The sequence below is a fragment of the Podarcis liolepis genome (genome assembly GCF_965112155.1).
Source record: "Podarcis liolepis genome assembly, chromosome: Z".
Taxonomy (NCBI): domain Eukaryota; kingdom Metazoa; phylum Chordata; class Lepidosauria; order Squamata; family Lacertidae; genus Podarcis; species Podarcis liolepis.
Window position 1 is genome coordinate 36298352 of NC_139570.1, and position 26332 is coordinate 36324683.

At 45.6% G+C, this 26332-nt stretch overlaps 1 protein-coding gene across 4 annotated transcripts in view; it reads right to left on the reverse strand.

Annotated features, from left to right (window-relative positions):
- Nucleotides 1-1292: 1292 nt before the first annotated feature.
- Nucleotides 1293-26332, reverse strand: part of AK8 (adenylate kinase 8) — a 102774-nt gene continuing 77734 nt past the window's right edge. For 3 of the 4 annotated variants that reach the window (XM_083485211.1, XM_083485212.1, XM_083485210.1), the window contains 2 exons: nt 2811-2891; nt 1384-1678 (listed from right to left, as the gene is read on the reverse strand). In XM_083485211.1, coding sequence (XP_083341337.1) covers nt 1423-1678; nt 2811-2891 — 337 coding nt within the window. In that variant the 3' untranslated portion in view covers nt 1384-1422. Of the gene's footprint in view, nt 1679-2810; nt 2892-26332 lie in introns of all 4 variants that reach the window. The other variant, XM_083485209.1, reaches the window with a different exon arrangement.

A 26332-nucleotide genomic window follows, 5' to 3' on the forward strand; every position in this document is an offset into this window, starting at 1 on the left:
CACAAAAATCAAAAAAGAAAAAAAAAAGGAAAAAAAAGAAAAAGAAAAAAGAAAAAAGAAAAATCTTGATTGGTTGATAATCAAGAATGTTAAGTAAAGGTAAAGGTACCCCTGCCCGTACGGGCCAGTCGTGACCGACTCAAGAATGTTACCACCCCTTTAATTTATCTTGGGAAAACAAAACATCAAATTTACAGGGGGAGGTGTGGGTTTCTAGTCCAACTGGATGCTCTCAGGTCTAACTCTCAACATATGGATACTAGCAGTCCGCCACCAGCTATTTTAGGTCAGGTTTGAGGAACCTGTAACCTTCCAGATGTTACACACCCAACTCCAACAACATCTGAAGAGTCACATGTCCCCCATTCCTGATCTAAGGAGCAGCATTCCCTAGTGCATGCAGAGAGTGGAAGAATGTCTCTATTTAGAAGAGGCATTCCATGTGAGAGACGATGCCTCTTCTTAGATCAAACTGGGACTCCCAACTCCTATCAGCCTCAGCCAGCAGGGCAATGGTTGGGATGGAGAGCCATAGGTTCCCCACCCTCTTGTAAGAAGCAGGGCTGTTTGCAGCAACACTTAAATCTAGATCAGGAAGGTGCCTTATCTCTAGCCCTGAGATTGGTGACCTGAGTAGGTGGAGCCAAAAGACCCTGCTCCACTGATTAGACAAAGGCAGGAGGAAGCACTCACAGTTCTGCTATATATACCAGGCCCAGAGGATCCAGAAAGTTTATGATACCTAAGTCAGTGGTGAGGAAACTGGCCCTCCAGCCTGACCAGACTGGAGGGCCCCAAGTTCCCCACTCTTATTATAGGGAATCCATCGAGGGCTTTGTAGGCTGTGGGGAACTTGTGTTTCCTGACCCTGTTGAGCGTCTGCAACCTCCTGGGTGGAGGGGGCGGGGTAGCTTAAAGCAAAGGTTAGTGCAGGATTGATGTAAAACTTGTAGTTAAAATTTTGAAATAAGGAACAGTTAAGGATGGTAATTATATATGTAATACATGGGATATATATATATATCCCTCCCTTTTGTGGGGATATATATATATATATATATATATATATATATATATATATATATATATGCAGGGTGTGGGTGGGTGTAAAATGCAGGGGATAACACACACACATATATCCGCCTCCCCCCTTTTGTGGATCCATATAGATAGATAGATAGATAGATAGATAGATAGATAGATGATAGATAGATATAGATTTCCCCTGCATCTTCTTGGATATATATATGGATCCACAAAAGGGGGGAGGGAAGTCCAATGGAATATGTGTACTGTTTTGTTTTTCTTTTCTAATTGTTGTTTGCAAAAATTTGAAAATAAATTTTAAAAAAATTTAAAAAGGAAAACAACGTAAAACAAAGCCAAGCCAAGCACTTGCCTAATCATTTTCAAGAAGACACTTCAAGCCATTTCTAGTGGAAAGCCTAGGGTGGTGGGTCGGGGATTGACAATGTAGCTTTCGATGTACTCAAATACTGTCTGAGGGTCTTGGTCGCCATTGATGAAAATGGCATCTTCAAATACAGTCTCCAAGCCTTCAGCGATCCTCAAGTAAGCGTCCACTTTGAGTTTCACAGCCTCTTCCAAGTCCCTCGGATGTATCAGGAGGCGTTCACTGGCCTCCTTGGAGGCTGCCGGTTGGTACAGTGTGTGGTACCTGGAAATGGGGCAGAACATAAAAAGCTCAGAGACGAAGCTCTACCCTACCTTTTTAAGAGTGTCCTGGTGTCAGCAGGAATGGGGAACCTGTGGCCTTCCAGAACCTGTAGCCACAACAGTCAATGGTCCAGGGATGAAGGGAGTTGAAGTAAAACATCTGGAAGGCCACGGGGTCCACCACACCTGTTTTAATAAACAGCATTCCCTACTGCATGTAATACATGGAAGGATGCTTCTCTTTAGAAGAGCAGTCTCTCATTTGAGAGAGGGGAGTGCCTCTTCTTCGATCAGCAACTGTGTGGCCCTCCATATATTGTGGGACTCCCGCCAGCTCCAGCCAGCATGGCCAATGGTCAGGGGATGCTGGGAGTTGGAGTCCAGCAACATCTGGAGAGCCACAGGTCCCCCAATGCTGACATAACAATATATAGCCATAATTCAGAAAAAATACTCTTTAAAAACACAGGAAAATTGTTGGCAAAAGTGCTCACAATTCAACCAACCAACCAACCAACCAACCAAAGCTGGGGAGGCTTGGCCTACAGTTTTCTAGCCCCTGAACAAATATTTTTTTGTTTTTAAATGGCAAGTCTTGCATTCAAGTTTACAGCCTTGCCCCAAAGGTAAACTCCCTTCCTCTTGCTTGTCTGGATGGAGGACAGAGCAGTGTGTGTGAGCGTGTGATGAAACTAGCTTGCTGTATAAATGCGAAAACTGACACTGATTGATCTGCCCACATTTGCCTCTGGCTCCTCCCATCACTGGCATGCAGCCCTTGCAAGGTTGTCTAGAAGGGAAGGCAGCTTTTCAGCTTAAGAAGGGTGACCCACCCCTGGAGTAAATGCAAATGCAGACAGGGTCACTGTCATTCCAATGGAAATTCATCTCGCCCTAGTGGTGAAGGCTGTGACTAGGTGCATATGCCTGCTCAGTCTGCTGTCCAGGTGAGGCTGCCTGTTGGGAAGGGTAACTCAGGGCTGTCTTTGAATTGCATTTAGACCAGACATCCCTTTAAAAAGTGAACTGTATTCTGTAAAACAAAAACAAAAAACACGCCGCCCCCCTAGATTTGGATAAATTTTCCAAAGCAGGGAAACTATCCCCAGCACACTTGCATTGGTGCTACTAACCTTTCTCCAGTGACTGGGTCAAGCATACGGTAACACAGGCGCTCCAGAATGGACTCAGGTGTGATGTGCAGGAAAAACACCCTATGAAGAGAGAGGAGAGGGGAAAATGTTCAGTTAATGCCACTAGCAGTAACACACTGACTGTTTTCTGAGAACAGCTGGATTCTTCCTATATGGTAGGCCCGCAACTTATGCAGGGGTTATGTTCCAGGGATCAAGCCTAATGCCAAAATCACATATAGTCAAAACACATTGGGTTCTGTGGCTGGTGGGACTGCCAAAGTCATTTCCACCTGTTTCTGCCCCCCTTTTTTATTTTTAATAGGTTTTTTTTGCCATGCAAGTAAAGCTGAAAGCACACAAATTAAATGCACCCAAGTTGCGGGCATGCTGTATCCTAAAGAATAATGATCTTTGATTAACAATACAAGAAGCTGCCTCAGTCCAGGGCCAGGGTCTGTTCCCGTCACCTGCCTGCACTTGGTCCTCTAACCTGCAGAAGCCTTTTGGATGCTGCGGTCTCTCTCAGTTAGCCTCCAAGTTAAGAGAGATAATTTCTCTTCCATCAAAGGGACCCTGGTGGTGCTATCTGGCTGGAATGTTCACAGTAGCACCAAAGTGCTGTGTCTAGGTGCCATTTTAATTTCCCACATTGCCCTCATTGGAGCATCATTAAAATGATGGCCTTTAAGGCAAACTGGAGTGTCACAGCTTTGAAAAAGGTGAATTCCATGCTAGGGATCATTAGGAAAGGAACTGAAACTAAGAGTTAAACTGTGGAACTTGCTCCTACAGGAGGCAGTTGTGGCCACCAACTTGGATGGCTTTAAAAGAGGATCAGACAGGTTCATTGAGGAGAGGGCTATTGATGTCTACTAGCCATGATGGCTGTGTGCTACCTCTACTCTCAGAGGCAGTGATGTCTCTGAATGGCAGCTGCTGGAGGTCACAAGTGCTTGCTGGCTTCCCATTCAGGCATCTGTTCAGCCCCTGTGAGAACAGGACGATGGACTAGATGGGATCATTGGCCTGATGCGAAAGGGCTGTTCTTATGTTGGGCTATTATCCTTCTTCAGGCATTACCAGTAAGCCCTCATGGAGCCCAGGAAGCTCAGTCCATTTGAACCTGGGGTTTCAAAGGAAGGAAAGGCAGGAGACCTCTCCATAGAGGATGTGCCAGAGTTCCTTCCTGTGCTGGCTCCTTCCCTAGATTTTGTTTCTGAGCATGCCTTAAAGTCCAATCTACACAGAGGGATGAGCTGGAAGAAATCTGCCCTGTATCACTGCCAGTTGAGGGAGTTACGCATTTTTAAATGCACCCCAATATTAAAAACTCCCTGCCACACATAAATATTGTTTATTTAAAATGAGCACAACAAAGGCCATGACTGAACCTTTGTCCTTGATCTGCTAGTTTTCTCTTTGCATGGTGTGTGTTTTTGTAAGGGAAAGTACTGAGAGGAGCATTTGAATCTGGAACTCCCCCACCCACAGGCTGAAGAGGAACAATCTGTTCCACCACTCATTCATCATGTATATCATTTTGACCCTTGGGAGAAAAGCACCAAGACTTACACTCCTGGGCTATCCCAACTGACTACAGGAGTGTGCTCCTATTTTCAGATGCTCCCCTGAGCCCAAAGCTCCCCGTGTGTAGTAGGCCAGCACTTGAGGGAGATGACTATGTTAACCCTCTCTCACTTCTTTACTATACGGAGGGGAATTTTTTATGCTCATTCATAACTACAGCCACCACTTTCCAACCCTGAAGTATGAAGTGCACCCCAGGATTTCTCATGCCTCAAGCTTCATAATGCAGAAAATATCTTTACCGAAAGGATATTGGAAGAGGTAACTTGGAAGAGGGGGAAATCTCCTGTTTATTATTTAGCTTTCTGTCTTTCTCCTGTTCCCTAATCCATTCCAAATTCTTTGTAGAAATGAACTTTTATTTTATTCTGGGCGGTGGGGAATAGGATATTTTGCCGGCTTTCCTCAGAATGCAATTTCTCCCTGCGGCTGGCTTCAAGGCTATACTGCTTAGTTTTTATATTTCATTTCAATTCATTTGGGGGGGGGGGCATGCACGTGCCTCTCAGACCGGTTAGTGTAAGCTTTAGACATTCACCAAAGGGAACATTTTATCCTTACTGGGGAGAATCAGATCAGATGAAAGCCAGAGGGTTCTATCACCGTGGCATGCACGTAGCAAGATTATTTGGCTCCTTTGTAGAACTTAAAGTTATGAAAATCATCTCGCTGGCTCTTCAAATGTTTACAGATAATGACTTCCACTTGCATTGAGTTAAAAAAAACACACACACAAAAACACACACCTCAGCCCAGCATTAAAAATAAAAAAAGCAGAAGATCTCAATGATTCCAAAGACAGGAGGAGAATATAACAGTTTTCAACAGTCTTTTATCCTTTACACTCCAAACATTTTGTTTCTGCTTTGTTTCTGTTGCCCAACAACCGTCTAGAATTGTGATTGTCACAACGGGTAACTAGTGATAAAGTGTATTGAGATGAATATTCTAGCAGAAGGCAGGGAAAGGCACACGCGGGGGGGGGGGGGGAGGCAACAATGTCTGCTTATACAGTCCTGATAATTGATACGGCTCCCCCTATTATTTTCCAAAATAAACAAAACAAAACAAAAAAAGAAGGAAAGGATTATAACCTGCCATATCAAGGAGCCTTGTCGCTACTCATAGTCACTAAGTTGAGAAAAAGAGAAATGTAGCAGGAAACTGAGAAGGAAAAGCCAAAGACCCACCCCTCGTAAGAAGCTGCCAGGAAGATGAACAGTGGAAGAGCCTTGTCGGAAATACACATTTTGTGTGTGGAGAAAGCGTGTCTTATTATTCAGTCTGGTGTCAGCAATAAAGACAAGCAGAGGGAAGGAGGGGGGGGGATGTTGTAGGGAGTCAGGTGGGTAATTCCTGACTCAGACGTGTTCGTTGCCTAAATCAGCCATGGGGGAACGTTTGGCCTTCCGGGTGTTGCTGAACAACAGCTTCCATCAGCCCCAGGAAGCATGGCCAATGGCCTGAGATCATGGGCACTGTAGTCTAGTAACACCTGGAGGGTCAATGGGACAAGCAAGGGACAAGCCATCACCAAGCCCCTACTACAGGCTTCCTCAACCTCGGCCCTCCAGATGTGTTGAGACTACAATTCCCATCATCCCTGACCACTGGTCCTGCTAGCTAGGGATCATGGGAGTTGTAGGCCAAAACATATCTGGAGGGCCGAGGTTGAGGAAGCCTGCCCTACTATATCCTGGCATCACCCAGCAGTTGAAGAAGGAGGCCATTTAAATGTGTCTATGAGAGAGGGGTTATTGGTTTGCTCACTTTTGTTTTTGTGTTTCGGGTTTTCATTTTGTGTTTTTATGTTGTGAACTACCCTGTGATCTTTGGATGAAGGGCAGTATACAAATTTAACAAACAAACAAACAAACAAACAAACAAACAAACAAACAAACAAACAAACACATTCTGAAGAGGATTACAAGGCATCTGTCCATGCTGCCAGAACTACACAGCCCATCCTATTTATTGGTCTCCAGGGATAATCAATTTGGTTTCCTGAGCAGAAGATTCGGAGCTGGAGAACAGAGGACAGCTCCAGCCCCACCATTAGGAAGAGCAGCAGGTGCTTGTGGGGGGGGGGGATACGGATGTAATCAGGCAGCAATTTCCATCCAGTACTCCGTTCTTCACAATCAGCACTGTTTCCATTCTGCTAGGGTTCAGCTTCCACTAAACCTACATTATTACTCCCACTGTCTGCTAAAAATTAATTACAAAGAGTTGTATCCAACTAAGTTTTGCTCTGCCACTGAACTACAGCCCTTCCCCAATTGTTTTAGCTTTTATAGATTACATTAGTATTTTTACTGTTTAAAATTTTTGAACCAGCCCCAGCGGGCATGGTTAATAAGTGCCCTATAAATGCCCTCCCTCCAAAAAATGTATAGGGTTCTTTCTACATGTGTAGAGCAGGTATCTGAATAGATACCAGGAGTGGATGCAATCAAACTGGGATGCTGAGTGTTGGGCCCTGGGTTGGACAATGGAAATCTGTTGGATGTGGACCAGATGGAACGGGAACATTCTTGTGGGCACAAGTTGGGACTCCTGGGTGCTAAACTATGGAACTCACTTTCACAGGAAGTGAGTTGGTGACGGCCACCAACTTGGATGGCTTTAGAAGAGGACTGGACAAATTTATGAAGGAGGATAATGACTATGAGTCATTCTGGCTAAACTGCCTCCAGTTGGAGACAGTAATGCTTCTGAATACTAGGAGGGGAGAGAGCTGTTATGCTTGGGTCCTGGGAGAACAGGATGTTGGACTAGATGGGCCATTGGCCTCATCCAGGAAGGCTCTTCTCATGTTTTTAGTGGTGGTTGTTGCCCATTGTAGGGCCTTGTAGGGCAGAAGGCAGTGACCCTGCCAGTAGACAGAGACAGAGCCAATGACAGGTGAGGCTGGAAGCAATCAGAGGTGGGGCCAACTCATTCTAGTTCTGTCCCCATCCTCCTCCCTACAAGGGCAGCACTGAAACCATGGAGGAAGAAGCTGCCTGGCAAAGCCAACCCCTAAAGAGAAAAAGCAGGCAGGTGGGGTAGAGGGGCACAGGCAGGCTGTGGTTGGTGGGGCACTGCCCCTATATGCCCTAATGGACCAGCCTCCTCTGGTTAAAAGCTACTTTTAAACTTCTGCTTTTATTGTGAGACAGCAACTTTCAAAAATAGAAGGCCATTCATCTTGTTCTCAATTTGCTAAAATAGCCTATACATCTTCCCCTTGGTAAGCAGGGACCAGCTGCCTGCTTTCCATTCTGCATGCTCTGCACTCGGCGGGGGGTGGGGGCGTGGGGGGCACTGGCTGATACTTGCTTAAAATGGGAGCATAACTGATAATGCCACAACTTCCCCCAGCTGTGCCTAAACCTGAGAGAGAGAGAGAGGGATTACTGCTGTTAACTATTCAGTTGCCAAATGTTTCAGGCCTGCCTTGCCATGGCCCCAGAACAATACAAATCCACAGAGAGGAAAGAGGCGGTGAAATCCAGTCTTCCTTCTTAGCCATGTAAGGCTGTCATCTAGGGCAGGTGCAGGGAATCTTTGGTGTTCCAGATGTTGCTAGACTACAATTCCCATCAGCCTTAGCCAGCATGGCCTGGGATGATGACAACAGTTCAGGAATATTTGGAGGGCCAAGGGCTCCCTCCCCCTTGATCTACGGTGACACTGCAGAGTGAATAGCTTAAGAGGTTCCCACAGACACACTTCCTGCTCTGCCTTGCCCCTTCTGCTTCTAATTAGGAAGGAAGGATTTGATGCAGTTCACGTTCAAAATCCACACTTTATGATACAATACATAAACTGTAACATAGTTTTCCTTCAAAATTCACACTTCTCCAAATTTTGCAATGCAGTCCTCTCTAGCCAAGTGATGTGTACAAAAATGCAAGGAGAATTTGCTTCAGCTTTTAAACTAACCACAGTTCTCAGTGGGAACTTGGTAACTGTGGTTACAGCCAAACTACAGTTTAGTGTTACAAGGCTCTCCTCTTTGCTGAGTCTGATGACTGGCAAACCGAAGAAGGGGGAAAGAGCCTATTCAGGACATCACAATCTGCCCAACTGATTCACAGCTTTTTGTACTTCAAAGCGGAAAAACTGACATGGCCTTCATACAGGAGAAGTCTCTCTCTCTCATCTTACCAAATCCTGAACATATACAACTTTGTTCTGATAATATTATATAGGGGATCAATCAGCTTCAGGGCAAACATGCCCAGTCTAATCCTCCTCCCCACCCCACCCCACCCCGTTCCAATCACTAAATCTGCTAGGAATCAGGAATATCTGGTTGTAGCCAATGAGCAAACCCACTGAAATTACCAGATCTAAGTAAACCATACCCACTAATTTGATAAGTCTGCTCTGCGTAAAGCACTGAATACAACCCATCATCCACTGAGGGGGTGTTATATAAGCATACGGAGGGAGGGGAAGCACAGGCAATGCAAACATTTTAAAGGCTTTTCAAGATGTCCATAAAGTTTCTTTAGAGAAATTGCTCATAATGCCCCACTTTTTAAAAAAGAAAGGAACGGTGGTATCAGCAACTGCTCCTGAAATGACATCACATCTCTTCGCGCAAACACACAAACACACACACACCACCTCTCTCATTTTTATTCTCTGCCTCCTCCTTCCTCTCGTTTGTTATTCCATCATTGTCAGATTCCCCCCAGAGTTTGCTCCAATGGCACTTCACAGATCAGGAATAAAGATGGCAGCAGCAGGGAGCTCCTTCGGTGGACAACTGAGCTGGCCCCATTTCCCCTAATTGTGAGCTTAATCGCAGCTCGTCTCGGCAAGGAGGGGGCTTCTGTGGCTTGGAAGGGAGCAGAGAAGACAGAGCCTTTTGCTGTTGGAGCCACAGGCATAATCTGGATCCTGTACAATGCCAGGAAAGAACTTTTGTGATGCTGCAAATGATCCTGAACACATACAGGGAAGGGATGTATCTCATCTCAATATCTCCAGGTAGGGCTGGGAGACTCCTTGCCTAAAACCCTGGAGAGCTGCTTCCGGTAAGTGTAGACAGCACTGAGCTAGAAGGACCAAAACTCTGGCTCACTATGGCAGCTTCTTATGTTCCCCTTGGGCTGCCCAGCAGACTTTCTACCCTGAAGTTGGGGCTGCTACTGAAATGTCAGCTGGCTTGCTTGCTTCCCTACCTGCCTGGCTCTCGGTCGGCAGCCCCAACAGATGCCTTCCAAGCCTACCATGCTGTCTGAAGAGGCCTGAGTGCTTAAGTTTGGTCAATCACACAAGGGCCAGTAGATAACCTCTCATCACTACAGCCATAAGGTGAGGGAAAAGCAGGTCAAGACAACTGAACAGCATCAGAACGCAGATGTTTGTTTTGGCTACATCACCTGTGCCAATTTTCTACATTAACATCAAAATAAGATGATAATTGGCACAGCTGAAATGCAAGCTGAGAAGTCCCAGGTTCAGGTGTCACCTCGGCCACAACCTCATCCACTGGCCTTTGTAAGCCACTGCTTTGGCCCATCACTTTCCTGGGGCATCAGCCACGCTTAGTGAGAGCTGATGCGAGTTGTAATTCAGAAGCATTCAGAGAGCAACGCCCCCCACCCGCTTTAAATACCTGAAAAATGCTATTTAAATTGCCAAGTATTAGTATAAAGAAATAGCGTGTTTTAACACTGTCTGTGTCCACAAAGCAAAGTTAATCCCTTTGGCCAAACGATTGTGGCAGAAACTTTTCCAGGGGCAAGATCTATGCCCTTGAATAGTCTTAATTTTTTGAAGAAGAAAAGGAGACACATTGCAAATGCAAAAGAGGGAGAAGGGGGGGGGGAGGAAAAGAGCCGATGATGTGTCACTTTACACACGTGTCAAGAGTAACCAATTTCCTAATAGGGAATAAATTTCCCCCATTTAAATACTGTCAAACAGAACCTCTCCAGCCTAATAGGGTTCGCTTCTGGGGAAAACGCAAAATAAATCGGATTAAATATTTATATTTCATAGTATTAATTAAGAGGCAGGAGGGAGGGAAAGAGTGGGGAGGAAAGCAGTCCATCAAGAGAACCCCAATATGTTCAGCGAGTCCCCAGGAAGCCAGAGAAAAGGAAATTTCACAATCAAGTGTGTAAGTGTTCCAAAAAAGGGTGCTGAATATTTTATGAATATTTGTCATAAGACAGAAATAATAACCACCGTGCAGAGCTATTAGAATTAATATTTATGCTGCCCACCATGAAATATTCATGGGGACAGAGAAACGGGGGGGGGGGGGAGAGACGGGCGCCCATTAAGACAAGAAATAATTTACATTGGGTTCGGTTTACCCGCCGGCTTGATGTTTAAAGACGGGTTGACAAGGCTCCGTATGAATCCGTCAGTCACTTCCAGCCAGTGGGTGGGGTGAAGAAGGGAGGGATGGCAGAAGCAAAAGTGGGGAGTGGTGCCAGGGGGAGAAAGGGTCCAGGCTGCTGACAGCTCACAGATTGAGTTTCTGACAGCCCTTTAAAAAAAAAGGGAAAAAAGACCCTAAACGGCCCCCCCTTCTTCCATTGCCGGAGGCGGTCGGTATTTTGCCACACTGTACATCCGGCGCTCTCCCCTTCCATCTGCTGAAATTAACGAATTAATGAGTGCGATCCATTTTACAGTGGGGCCCCAGGAATGTTTACTGGTGATTAAATTATAATGCAGGAGGAGCTGTATAATTCATGAACCAATTAAAGGAAGTGTTAGTTGATTTGATGGGAAGCGCAAATACAAAAAGCATTTAACTAATAGGGAACCGCGGGCCGCCCACCCGCCTCAGCTCTCTCGGATTACGCGGCTAATTGCTCTGCTTTATAGGGCTGTCACAGATAGCCATGCATATTTCATTGTTCTCAAAGACTTCAATTGTTTGCATGCGTGTCTCTACTGTAAGATGCAGAAGCCCGGCCAAATTTCGGTGTAGTTAAGGCACTCCCCCGTTTCAAAGGCCAAAGAGGAGGATGTGGGGGTGCACCAGGTAGAGAGGAGCAGGTGCCCGATGCTTGAGGGGGGGGGAGGAGAGAGAAACTTAAGGCCACCGAATTGAATGTCACTCAGCAATTACGTGATTAAAAAAGTGTGGCGTACACACACAGCCATCTTTTCCGGTGTGGCCTTTTCTAGATGCTTGTTTGCAAGGCACTCTCTCCAAATTTATTACTGTGTTTGCTAAATGCTCCCATTTCCTCCACCCCCCTTTTTTTTAATAACAGAGATTGGGGTGGTGAGGGGCACGGGGAAAGGTATGAAAAACTAGGGATTCAAATCACTCCAGAAAGCACAGCCTTCTGTGGCTTACGCTGATGGCCACCAACTTAGATGGGTTTGAAAGAGGATTGGCGAGATACATGGAGGAGGAGAGGGCTATTAGTCACGATGGCTGTGCTCTGCCACTGCAGTTGGGGGCAGCATTTCTTCTGAATACCTGTTGTTGCAAACAACAGAAGGGGAGACTATTCTTGTGCTTAAATCCTGCTTGGGGGTTTCCCACAGGTATCTGGTTGACCACTGTAAGAATAGGATACTGGACTAGATGGTCCACTGGCCTGAACCAGCAGTCTAAGAAGAGACTTCTGGGCTCTGGGCTCCCGGCCAAAATGATCAGCCAGATTGGGTGGTGAGGGCCAGTTGCCCATTGAGGCAGAGGCCTAATGCCCCACTTGTACAATAATAATTGTACTAGCCTTGAAACATGGAAAGCATTGGAAATTGGGTAAAGAAATGTTAAATAGATTATCCCCTGGCACCCTAACATTGGGAGAAACAGAAACAATACAATGTGATAATCATTTCATATTTTAAACTAACAGCATTCTTTGGGGGTTTAAGACTGAGACTAGGAAGAGGGTAAGGCTATTGATGGCTACTGCTCATTCTAGCTATACGCTGTCTCCGGTCCTGCTTGGCTGCTATGAGAACAGGCTACTGGAGTAGGTGGCCTGATCCAGCAGGCCCTTCTTATCTTATCATGTCTGATGTCTTGGGCCAATGCTTGAGCTCATAGCTCTGCAAAGTGGACATGCAATGGACTGGCAAAGGAATTGCTATATTGGCTGGTTTAGGAGGCATGTTTCTCACTCGCCCCTCTTTGTACTGACAGGGCACTTGGCAAAACGAGCCTGCCATCTTGGCTCAAGCTGACCAGCCACAGGCCCTGGAAGCTTAAGAGAAAACTGATTCTTAACGAGAATGAAAAGAATGTTGCTTTTCACACAAAATGTTGTGGTGTGAAAAACAGCCAAGAAGATTTGAGCTGAATGATAAAATGATGAGTGGAATTTTAGTACTGCTCTCCTGAGAGGCAATGACGAGATGCATCAGGAGTTTATGCTCTCGGAAGAAACCTATGCATTTCTTCTATAACTTCTGGATTTTTCTCTCCTCTAATAGAGCTGGCCCCAATGCTTGCTGGTTTGAATTTAAAGCAAAAACTACTTGATATTTCTGTGGGGTAGGAATTTCCCTGGGGGCAGGGGGGATAGGTTGTGCAAAGAGTCCTCCTTTTGATGACACTGGAAAGTACCACCATTTTCTCCTGACGTGCTATTTAGTGATACCCAATTTCAGTGGTTGGCTGGGGGGGGGGGGGAGGTACAGTTGCAGGGTCTGACTTCCATCTGGGATGCAGACCTAGATGCTTAGTCTCTGCTCCTTGTTCTAGCCTTCTCTCCTCTAGAAGGTACTGTTAGCATATCCACTGAGCAATCTGGTTTGGTGCTGCTGTTGCTAAATGCCAGATCAATCCATAATAAGACCATGCTCATCCATAACTGGATCATGGATGAACGGGCTGATTTAGTCGGCATTACTGTGACTTAGATAAGTGAGCTGGGTTGTCTTGCTTTATGCAGCTGTGTCCACCTGGGTACTCAGTACAGCACTAGGCTAGGCTAGAATTGGGGGGGGGGGACTTGGAAGGAGGTGTGCTATTGTCCATCAAAGCACTATCCCCTTGAACAGAAAGCCTCTTGATCTTGGGACAGGGTTGGAGGATCTGCCCTTGGATGCCAGGCCACAGAGAGAGATTGGGGATACTGCTGGTTTACTGACCATCCTGTTGCCCAGAAGCATCCCTGAGAATCCCTGGCCAAAGTGGCCTCTAGGGTATTGCTGGAGGACCCCAGGATGATAGTCCTGGGTGACTTCAATATCCATGTGGAGGCTACTACTGGGTAAGCTCAGGACTTCATGCCCTCCATGACAACCAGGGGTCTCTCTCAAATGGTTCAGCACATCAGGCAAGGCACACTCTTGATATAGTCTTTGCCCCTGTACAAAGGGGTATAGGATGTTAGTCAGCCAAAGGCCTGGTTGAAAAGGAATGTTTGCACCTGAAACCTAAAGGTACTGGTATATTAAGAAGGCTCTATCTGATTCTCCCTGGGGAGAGCAATCCACAAATGGGAAACTGCTGCAGAAAAGGCCCGTTCTCGTGTTGCCACCCTCTGGATCTCTCATGGAGGAAGCACACCAAGAAGGGCTTCAGATGATGAACACAGGGCCCAAGTTGGTTCATGTGGGGAGAGGTGGTTCTTGTGGTCCTGAACCATTTAAGGCTTTATAGGTCAAAATCAGCACTTTGAATTGGGGATGGAAACTACGGTAATCAACCACTGCAGTGAGACCTATAAGTTACCAGAGCATAGGCAACACTAGTAAGGCTACTCCTGTCCAGATAGGGGGAAGCTGGGCCACCAGATGACATATTGAGGATGCAATGGAGGCAGCAAAGTATGCCTCTTTTACTGCCTTCATTGCCACTAGGTAGGCTCGATGATGAGCCCTCACCAGTGTTCACTTGCATTTGATCAGATCTTTCCTCCATTCGCATTCAAGCCATCTCCCATTTTATTTCCTCACCCTAAGCTCTGGAGGATACCAGGGAGCTAAGCAGGCTCCACAAGGTGGGAGAGGGAGGTCAGGGGCAATTGTGTCAACAGTCTGATCCATTTGGATGATCCATTCAGATGTTCCAGAGGTCAGCCAAGGCTTTGACAGAAGTGCCAGTCATATCAGCCAGAAAATCTCCCAAAGCGATCTGGAAACCCATTGGATCCATCAGCCTCCAAGGATGGGCCATCCCTTCTGCAGAGAGGGAAAGGTGCTGAAAGCCTAAATGTCAACAGGCAGTGATCATACCATGACAAGCTGAGAAAACAAGGTCCAGAGTGTGGCCTGCCACAGTGTTGGGCCACTGACATGTTGGGATAGTCCCATGCTTGTCTTGGCAGCCATGAAGTCCTGAGGCACCCCAGAGCCAGTCACCTCAGTATAGATGTTGAAGATCCCCCAGAACCAACAGTCTGGGAGGCCTCAACACCACCTCTGAGACCAGCTCTGTCAGCTCAGACAGGGAGACAGCTGAGCAGCAAGGCAGGTGGTAAAGCAGCAGAATCCCTAATCTGTCCATGTTTCCCAATACCAGGAACATACACTCTAGTTCCCTCTAACTGGACAGAGATCCTGGAAAGAGAGATGGAATCAGCAACTCCCCCTTCCCACCCTTCAGATCTGCTCTGCTGCTGTACTGAGTGCCAGGTGGTGGGTACAGCTGGCCCCACCCTGCTCACCCACCCAGGTCTCAGTGATGCAGAACAGATTGGCCTCCTCATCCACAATCAGATCATGGATGAGGGAGGTCTTACTCCAAGCCCACCTGGCATTCAACAACAGCAGCCACAGAGCCAAGTGCTGGCTGATAAGATAAACCCAACTCCCCAGATTGGAGGAGGGTGTGGAACATGGCAAAGTCACTGGCTGCCTGTGCTGTGTGCCCCTTACCCAGCCTGCTCAAACCCCTGCCCCATATTATACCTCCCCTGAACTACAGTGACTGGGACGGAGGAGGAGCTGCTCTCCCCAGCTCCTCTCTTCCCAGGCACATCCCACAAAAAAATAATAATTTAAAAACATACAAGATAGAAACAGTTAAAAACAATTTAAAACAATTTAGACAACTGGAGCAATAATAACAAAATTGAAACCAGCTAAACAATACCGTAACCCAAATGTCCTGCATGCTGACAATCTTAGTCTCCCTTTGGAACGGGGCAATATAGAACAGCACAATGAAACAGGAGGCTGACATGAGCATTCCTGGGCATCTCCCCCCATTCCACATTTGTAAGAAATCAATATTTTAGTGCGACAGAGCCTACACTTTGGAACTCCTGCCTGTTGTGTCTCTGCTGTACCTTTTTTAGCACTTGCTAAAAACATTTATGTTTAGACAAGTCTACCCAAGTTTATACATTTCATTAAATAAAATACATATCCCTACTCCCACCCCTCTTCATATATCAAATGAACCATCCCATCCCATCAGGGTGCAGGATTCAACCTAACATGTGGCATGAATATGTCACTGGACATCAGTTAAAGCTTCCTGCTATCAATTGGATTCGACTTTGTGATGACATAACTGAGAGCATGCGAGAGCCCCTGACAGCGGCAATTTAAACAGCTGCAAGCGTGCGTGCATGTGTGCATGTATCCAAGGAGAGCAAAAAAAAAGATATATAACATTGCAAGAGAACAAATAAATAAATAAGACAACTGTTCTAGAGAGATTGCACTCTTCGTAAATACTTGAAACTCTCTGCAAATGCTGAAAGCCATGCACATGTATTATCTCTGTAGTTCTTCAAAGACCTTTCATATAAAATATCTCCTATTTGTTTGTAATATTTCCATTTCCTTCTGGACTGTGGACATACCAAGCATCTGAAGCATGTGACTTCCTCCAAAGAATCCTGGGATCTATAGTAGCTGGGAACTGTAGCTCTATGTGTGGGGTAAACTACAGTTCCCAGGATTCCTTGGGAGAAGTAATGTGCTTTTAAATGTACTTTACATGTATGGCATGTATACAGCTCAAACATTTCTGAATGGCCATGTTTTCAAATGAGCTCATTCGGCATTCAAATGACGAAACTGGACCAAGTTGTCTCCCTTTGCCCATTGAACAGGGGCATTATCAAAAGACCCTCCAAGAGGTTACTAGAGGTTTATTCCCCCTTTTGAGATGGATTTTTCATCTTGAAAGGTCAAACTTCCAGCTCCTTTGATTCCAGCTAGCTGCATTTCTCTGCTCTCAGCTTCATGGTTCCCAAGACACAATTAAGATGGGAGGAAGCAAGGCATTTTGGCGACCAAGTCAGAAAATCCAAATGGCATTTAAATAATTTACAGAATTATCAGGGGGCACCACCAGACGGCTGGAACAAACATCACTGAAATGACCAGGGCCTTCTTTCAAAAGAATTGCAGTGCTTCTGAACAGGTCTCATTCACTTTGGTGGATGTGTGTGTGTGCAGGAGATGGTACCCACTGGGTTTTCCACTGGATGGTATCAAGGGGTGTAAGAAAGCATTGGTTTCTATTCTTCCTTGTATTCGTCACCTGCAGCCCTGTTTCCATTCTGATGCAGAAAGCCACATCAAGTGTCTGTCTGCTGTGGTGAGATTACATAATTTATGCAATTAATTGTGTAAACTTCACTGCTATTACTTCATCTCACCCTATTCATTTAAATGCAAAAGAAACACAATGAAAATGGGGTGTGTAATTAACATTGATATCCCACCTTTCCCCCAAGGAACTCAAGGTGGAGTACACAATTCTTCCCTTCCTTTTTTCCTCAAAACAACCCTGTGAGATTAGCCTAAGAGACTGTAACTGGCCCAAGATCACCTTGTGCACCTCGTGTGTTGAGCTGGGGATTTGAACACTGGTCTCCCAGGTTCTAGTCCAATGCTCTAACCACTGAACCATACTTGCTCTCATTGTAGCTAGCAGCCACTGATAGTGAATTTGTCTGATCCCCTTTTGAAGCCACCTAAATTGGTGGCCATTGACACCTCTTGCAGGTGCAAATTTTGTCATTTAGTTGTGTGAAGAAGTGCTTATGGTGGAAGAGAGAAGGAGAAGGAGGGAGCAAGAGGGGGAGAAAATACTGATTTTCCCACTGGTCCATTAGCCTACTTTACTGTCCTGGTTCGGCAGCATCTGTTCTATTGCATCTCTCTAGCCGCTGTCTCTCGCCGGACCCTACCACGCAGTCAACCTCACTGGCCGCTTGCCGAGGATGGACTGTGAGGAGTGTTATTTCCACCGAAACACATCCAATATGTCTCATTTCTGAACTGAAACCCTTTTGTCTTTTCATCGCCATCTTTCAGGACGCTCCTCTAGTGCCAAAGGGTTGCACTTCTAGTAACAGTTGCTTGTGTATCGTACAGGCTTGGACACTCAGGAGAAAAAGAGGCTCATCATCCTGGTGCAGTCTCTTGGCTAAAGTACAAGATGTGAAGCTAGGAGGCTTTGATAGAACTCGGGGTTTGCCAACTGTCCTTGGTTTGGGGAAGAAAGCCAGAAAAACTGTCCAAGAAGAAGCTTTTTTGGTGCCAGGCAAGTGTTTTGAAATCTTTATATGGCTGAGTGAAGACTGAAACCTGTTTGCTGGGTCAGCATTTGGGGGTGGGGCAGATCTCCATCCCAATTTGGGCAGGGATCTGGGTCATCAGCAGCAGCCCCTCATAGTGATAGGAGCCTTAGAACGGGGGTGAGGAACTTCTTTCAGTCCTAGGGCTGCATTCTGTTGTGGGGGACCTTTTGCAGGTAATGTGCCAGTGGTGGGTGAAAGTGAGGAGAACAAAACATGTGAATTTTACCTTTTTACAGAAAGCTACATTCCAAGCATGAAAACACCCAAGCTTCTCCTTCTTTATCTTTCACCAGGAAAGTGAGGTATTGCTCACATGCTGTGTTGCCTGGGGAGAGTCCAGGGACTCCTAGAGGGCTGTATTTAGTTCCCAGGCCTGAGGTTCCTTATGCCAAGAATATTTCAGCCCCTCTCTACCCCCCACCAGGACTGCATGCCCAGAAGCCTTTAATACAGTGCTGGGGGAGGAATGTCTGAGAATTGCGTCAGAAACAGAAATGGGAGTGAAAATTCCTACGATTTGCACATTCATACAAGGTCAGGAACAGAAATCAGGCAAGTGAGTATGAGTGGTATTGGCTATTTTTTTTAAGTCTGCAAATGATAAGTAGACAATCATGCTTACTGTATTGTTTTTGACGTTTCCTTTCCACTGAAATACATGGAAGTTCATTATGTAACTCGTTAAGTTACAACCACAGCGTGTATTGGGGACAAATAACATCAGTTAAAGTGGAGGCTAAAGTGCAGCAGGACAAAAACAGCACTGGTTGGTGCAAAGTCAAGATAGGTTGGTAAATGCTGTCTCCTTACATCGCTATGTACATATGCACGATGGCCAATTCACGCTCCTCATCATTGTACATGCCTAATTACATCTCTAGATAAAAAGGCCCTCAGTGGAGATGTATACACCATACATTTAAAGTACACCCTCTCTACTCAAGAATCCCAGGAAGTGTAGTTTACCTCCCATGGAGCTACAATTCCCAACACTCTTAGCAAACTATGGTTCCCAGAAGTAGGGGGTGCTTTAAGTGTAAAGCGTGTTTGCAGCCTTTATTTTGCAAAACATCATCAACAATGCCTAATTCAAGTCTGGTCAGATTTTAATTTTCATGGGTCACTGAACTGCCCAGATCAAAAATCAAGAGCAAAAGTTATCTGAAAGCCAACACCCCTCCATTTTGATGGGTCCAAACACAGCCAGTACAGCGGCATTAGGAAAAAGCTCTGCAACTCATTGCCTTGGTTGTATATATATTAAAAAACAAACAACCTTTTTCTCAATCCTCCTATCACTACAGCAACATATATATAACCCATCAAGATTAGTACCCTGAGACTCTCACTCATCTGATTTCCTCTGATCTGCTTATTACTCAACAACTAAATGTTTCACAAAGCCATTTCCCAGAGAAATATTTATGGCTCCCCAATGTTTATTGAACCCTCCATCATGATCAAGGTTTTATGAGCACTCTGTACACAACTCTGAATTAAAAAACATAATTCTTGCTCCATCAAACCTCAGCTTGATGTGGCATTTCTCTCCCTTTATACGAGTCAGCTTCAAAACCCCTTACAGGAGAATTTGTTCGCAGACAAGGAATATTTCTCAGCCAGAGATGGTGGCTGTGAGGCGCTCTGGTTGCATAAACACAATGCGATACAGCGAGAGCCAAGCCTGGAATTGATTTTCTTGGAGGATAAGGCTATTGCTAGCTACTGTGCTCTGCCTCCACAGCTGGAGGGAGGAATGCTTCTGAGAACCAGCTACCCAAAACTCCAGGAGGGGGAAAAGCTCTTCTGCTCAGGTGCAGCTTGAGGGTTTCCCACAGGCGTCTGGTTGGACACTGTGAGAATAGGATACTGTTTGACAGTCTATTGGTCTGATCCAGAAGGGCTCATCTTATCTTATTATTTTTCTGCTTCTGTTACACAGGTTAATGCAGCCTTCATCAACATGGAGCCCTCCGGATGTTTTGGACTAGAACTCTCATCAGCCCCAGCTAAATGGTTGGCTACAGCCCAACTATTATTATTATAGCCTTGTAACTGGAATATAAAAGTTGGGTTCTGGTAGTTGGTCACCCCTCCTCCTCTTTGCTATGTCCTCCAAGGGGCAACACTGAGACTAAGGAGAAGGAGGAAGCTGCTGGACAGTGCCACCCCCTGGGCTGGTTGTAAGAAGGCAAGCAAGTGGGGTCCAGCTGAGTGCAGACTGAGGTTAGTGGGGCAGTGCCCCCCACTCCAATGTGCAAGCCTCCACTGCTGGAGCTGGACTGCAAAATAATGTTGGTGGTGGTGTGTGTGTACTGTAGAGAGTGTGTGTGTGTGTGTGTGTGTGTGTGTGTGTGTGTGTATCTTCCTATATACATAAAAGTGTAAGGCTGTTGTCATTATGTGGTTTGCACAGCCATGAACAATAGGCAGGCAGGTGAGGAAACAGCATGGGTGGCAGGTGGTCCAAGCAAGCTGTTTAACCAAAGAATGAAGAAGATTCAGAGAGAGGCTTGGCAAACCCCTCTTTTAACTGCCCCCCATTAAACTTTCTGAGGTGCCTCCCCCACCTTTTGAAAGGAGTTGGGACAAATTGTGAGGGAGTAGGGGAAGTATAAAGGGAGGAGGGGTTGGGAAGGGGTGGAGGAAGGGAGTGGAAAAAAGGTCGGAAGGTAAGTGGGGTTGGAAGTGGAGTGAACAGAGGTGGCAGCCCCATGGGCAGGGGAGAGAAGTGAGGGAGAGGGAGAGAACGTGTGGGTAAAACGTTGCTCTTTCCTGGCTCATTCTTAGGGATTTCAGAGATCCCTGTATCCAAGTCCTATTGCTCTTGCAACATCTGTGATGACTATATTGCTTGTGGCACAGTGTCTCGCTCTCCCCCCTCCCCCCCTCTATCTGACCCCCACTATAGATCTCAACGGTTGTTTTACCTTGTCAATGTTTTGTCTATATTTGCTTTAACCCAGATGCCCCCGCTTTGCTGGCAGCTGTGGGACTTGGTCCCCTCTCTCCTATCAACAATAATTAGGCCTTGTAAGACTAATGGAAGAAATCGTGTCTAATTACCTTGCTGAAGACCCAATTATACTATTAACATTCACAGGCTAGAAGCTAATGATGAGGAGAGCCTTTCATTTGCATAGCATTAAGTTAATTGAGCTGGAAGCTATAGGGCAAAGAGTAGTGGGGGGGCAGGGAGTGATGCTGGCAAGGTAGAATTACAGAATGGATAAGGATGTCCAGACCGGGACAATTAATCTGACAGTTTTATTAATTAACGGCTATCTGACTACCTAGAAGGAATAGCATTTGGCAGCCTTTGTGTGTGTGGGCGGGGGGGACAGCTCACCTCCTTCTTCCTACCCAATGTTAAGAGCCTGCCCTACTGCTGATTATGTATTATGGTGCAATTTGTTGATAGTAACAGCACTGTCTCTTTGAAAAAGGCTAGTCTGCAAACTTTGAAGCATACAGGGAACAGCCATGGAGGCAGAAGCTCCAAGGTTCACTCCTCAGCATCTCCTATTCAGAATCATGAGAACTGAAGTCTTATTTTATTTTCAGATTAAAGATTAAAGATTAAAGACTCAAAGATATAGCACATGTTCTGAATGCAGAAGGTCTCAGCTTCAATCCCCAACTGACCTGCTGTCAGCAAGTGTATTGAGTTTGACAGCGCAAGGGCCTAACTCTGCATAAGACAGCTTCCTATGTTCCTAATTTTACAACACTTGCATACAGCCAGAGAAAGGATTCCCAGTTCACAACTCGAGTAGCTGCCTTATCCAGGCAAAGTCCCATCTGTTCTAAAAGAACTTCCCCGAGTTAAGGTTCCCACTTAGCCAACAGAATCTGGCTTTCTGCTTTTATTCCCAAAGTTCCTGGGAGCTGGCCAGGTTCAAAGGTAATTTACATTTTTGAGGTAGCTGCTTCAAAAGTTAATTGCCCCCCAGCTCTCAAAAGGCAGATAGCAAACCTAGTAACAGACTTCCTTAAACTAAGTTTTAACCCTTCAAGAAGCAAGAACGACCTTTCCACATTTACTCAGAATAATAATATTCATCAGTTCCCCTCCCCGCCCTCCAGCACAAGCACAAACAGTGGAAATAAATAGTCAAATGTCAACAGCTTAGAAATAACAGGACAGCTTCATTTCCCTCTCATATATTTCTTTTTCCTCTCTCATTTACAATGTGCCGCTGTCCTACGACGTGTGAAAAAGACCCTGACCTTCCCAGTCTGAGTCTTAAACCCCCAAAGGATGCTGTTAATTTAAAATATGAAATTATTATCACATTATATTGTTTCTCTCAATCTAAGGTGCCAGAGAATAATATATTTAATATTTCTTTACCCAATTTCCAATGCTTTCCAGGTTTCAATTTCCACATCCTGCAAGGCCGGTACAAGTGTTGTACAAGTGGGGCATTAGGCCTCTGCCTCAATGGGCAGCTGGCCCTCACCACCCAATCTGGCTGATCATTTTGGCTGGCAGCCCAGAGCACATAAGAAGAGACTGCTAGATCAGGTCATTGGTCCTTCTAATTTAGCATCCTGTTCTCACAGCAGCCAACCAGATGCCTGTGGGAAACCCACAAGCAGGATTGGAGCACAAGAGCACTCCCCTCCTGTGGATTCCAGCAACAGGTACTCAGAAGCAATGCTGCCTCAAACTGCAGCAGCAGAGCAGAGCCATCATGGCTAATAGCCCTTGATAGCCCTCCTCTCCTCCTCTTCCTCCTCCATGAACTTGTCTAATCCTTTTTTAAAGCAATCTAGGTTGTTGGCCATCACTGCCTCCTGCAGGAGGCAGTTCCACAGTTTGCACTGCATGAATAAGTCCCTCCTTTTTTCTGCCCTGAGCATTCAACTTCCCTGGATATCCACAAGTTCTAGTGTTACGAGGGAAAGAAAAACTGTTATCCACCTACTTTCTCCAGGCCATGCTGGTTATAAAATTATATTGTGTCACTTCTTACGTTTTATCTAAACTAAGAACTCCTAAACACTGCAACTTTCACAGGGGGTCACTTGATCCTCTTGATCATTTTCGTTGTCCTTTTCTGAACCGCAATATTGGATAATGCTCTGACCTTCAGAAGCAGCTATCTTGGGGCTCAAGGGGCTGTAATGGGAAGCCCCCTGCCCTCCCCATAAACACACAGTGCCTGTCCAGGAGGAACACTACAAATAGTCCTTTGGATCTTAGCATTTCACATTATTGCTAAAGATGAAAACAGAGTTGTAAATTGCAAGGCAACCACAGGGTCCACATCCCAGTCACTGAATTGTCCTGGGCCTGCTTGATGATTACTGTAGCAGTGGCAGCAGAAACACCTGCCAGAACCTCCCTATGCTGCTAGTGACTTGGTGGGCAGAAAGCATCAGCTCTCAGGCATGATGAGCAAAAAGATCCAACAACTGAGAATAATCCTGGCAGCCAGTTTTGGAGAGTGTCTAGTCCCCCACTGTCATTCCAGCAAGACCAGCAGAAGATCTGGGGAGATGATTTGATCCAATGTTCCCTCCCGCCCCCAAGAAAACCACCATTTCCCCTGAGAGTTTGAAAAACTGGGCATCTTTTGACTTCTGGGGAGAAGGAATGGCAGATGACTGTCTCTCTGTTAGCTCTCTGCCGACAGAAGATGATTATGTGGTAGTTGATGACAGTCAGACAGATGGTCTGACTATTATAAACCACTCTAGAGATAAGAGTGATCCAGGTAGATAGAACCTCAAATGCTTTGATCAAGGTCATTTTTTGGAGTCTGCACCTGGGAGCTTGGAAGGGGGCTAGAACGAGCTGGTAAGCTGAGGAGTCAACACCATGCCCAAATGCCACGTAACAACCCTTTGTGGGTATGAAGACCCACATCCTCTCTTTCTTAAATAAAAGAAAAACTGTAAAGTGGAGAGATTTCTTTGATATTGGTGAAAAATTACAATCAGGAAAAATTTCTTCTTGTTTCGTTTCTTTCTTTTTCAGTAGTAGACAAGAGAGGGAGCCCTTTCTGTGGCTATTCTCATATTGTGGGATTCTCTCCCAAAAGAGGTCGGTCAGACTGGCTGCCTCTTTGCTTTCCTTCTGCTGGCAGGCAAAGACCTACCTGTTGAGACCAGCCTTTGGAAACTAAGGTGCAGGTGATGCTGATCACTGGGCTGCTGTCGGGGCAAAGTGGATTTGAATAGCTGAAGGCAGGATAATAGAATAATAATAATAATAATAATAATAATAATGATGATGATGATGATGATGGAAGATTGTGGAATGCCTTCCCTAATGAGGTGTGCATGTGTCCATTATTAGTAACTTTTCAGGAAGAATGTGAAAACATTCCCATTTAGCTAGGGATTGAGTGGCTGAAGAATACTGATCCTGGAAACCATGAGGTCATAGGATGGAAGAATGTTTTTAACTGAAATTGCTTTTACAATGTTTTTTTAAAAAACTCTAACTGCTTTTAGATGCTTTTGATTGCAACTGTTTTTAGAATGTCTAAATCTGTTTTATAATTTATTTCATTTTCATCTTTAAAAATTGTATCTCTATTAACTGCCCTACAATCCTTGAGGAGGAAGGTCAGGTTACAAACTCAGTAAATTATAAAATTAATGATTTCTCATCTTCTTTTCTTCATTGATCTTTGTGTGGTGCCATTTTGCAAAGCAAGCGTATAGCATGGGATAAGAGCCCAGTTTTTTAAATTTATTCAAGTGTTGATTAATCCAGCCATCAAAAATAATCTCTCTCTCTCTCTTTCTCTTTCACATACACACGAGCACTTTTGACTCTGGACTCCAAAAACATCCCTCATTAACTTGTTGGGATCTTAATTAAGTCACGTACCTTCATCTCTCCACTTTTTAAAATATTTTTTCGATTGGCCACGGAAAGCAGCAGGTAAATGTTAAGAGGAGGAAAGAACAGAAGATTTGAAGTTAGGTGATCTTTAACCAAAATCTTTCTTCCAACTGAAACGGGAGCATCCGCAGAATACATATTCAGCTATAAGTATTCCTGCCCACGTCTGGCAAACTCACGGATAATGGCACCATGTGAAGGTCACTGGGGTTCTATTAGCTCAATTAATAGAGGAGTAAGATAGGGCTAATACCTAGCTCTTCAAACGGCTAAAGAATAGAGCTGGTAGTAATAGAGTTATTAACCTCTCTCAGCCATTGAATTTTGCTGCTGGTTCAAACTCCATCTCCTAGTTCAGGCCTCCATTAATAGGCTGTTTATTATCCCTAATCCAACCTGAAAATCAGATGCTGGAAGATGAAGGCCTAAATAATGACCAAAAGAAAAAATGCAGGAAGAATCATCCAAATTCCCACTCTTCCCTCACCACTTAAAATTTCTTCTTAAAATTTAAAACACTCATCCTATATCTGGTTTTGGGAAAGTGGAACATATTACCAACAAAGCAGAAATGCTGGGGGTTAGGGGAGTGATCCAATTAGAGAGACCCACCAGAGCCTTTTAATATTGGCTCAATCTGTGAAATATTAAGAGAGAAGTATAGACAAATTAAATTTTATTGGAATTGGGCCTGGAGCCTTTTGCCAGCCCATTTGGGCACTTTCTGAGTGCCCCCAAGAGCTTGGAAGGGTCCCTCACTGGCTGCACTGCCATTCTCCACTGGCCCCTCTGATGCTTTTTAGTGGCAGGGCCACTTTTCTATATGAGCCAAACTCATCTCCTATCCAAGCATAGGTGCCATCAGCCCCCTCAATATTTGTAGCAGGGGACGAAGCCCCCGAAATGTTGAGGGGATGGACGAGGCCTCCTTCCAACAATGTGCGCCTCATCCTGACAATGCGTGTGCCACGTGGCATGCCCTGCCACCATCACCCCCTACCTACGAATGTGGCTCAGACTGCCCCAAACTGATGCCACCATCTGCCCACCCAGCCACCCAGCACCTTCCCTCTGCTGGCTCTCTGCCACCATCACAGCAAGTAGACCAAGGTCTCCACTGCCACTTCGAAGCATCCACTGAAGCCAGATCCAGCTGCAGATGTACTTCCAAAAACCAGGTCACGCTTCCAGAAGTATGTCTGCAGCTGCACACATTACCTGGCCAGAGTACTGCACTTTGGAAATTTTGAGAAGTGTGAATCCTGAAGGATAGCTCCGTGTCGGTTCAAGTTTCATTTCGGGAAGTGAGAATTTGGTAAGACCGCCTTTAAATGCAAACTGAATCACGGACTTCCGGGTTAGCGCCATCGGCAATGGCGGAGTTCCTCTGACCGAGAGGAACCCGCTCCGTGAGAATCGGGTCTTGCCACCGCGACGAAGGCGGGGACCCCTTAAAAATCCCAGGCGGAGGAAGCCTGGGAACGTGGGATTCGGCGGGCACCAAGAGCGCCTCCCCTACTCGCGGGGAAACCCATTTTGGGGCTCCGGAGCGACGTGGGGTGAGCGGCGTGGTGCTTCGAACTGATTGCTACTTTCACGGA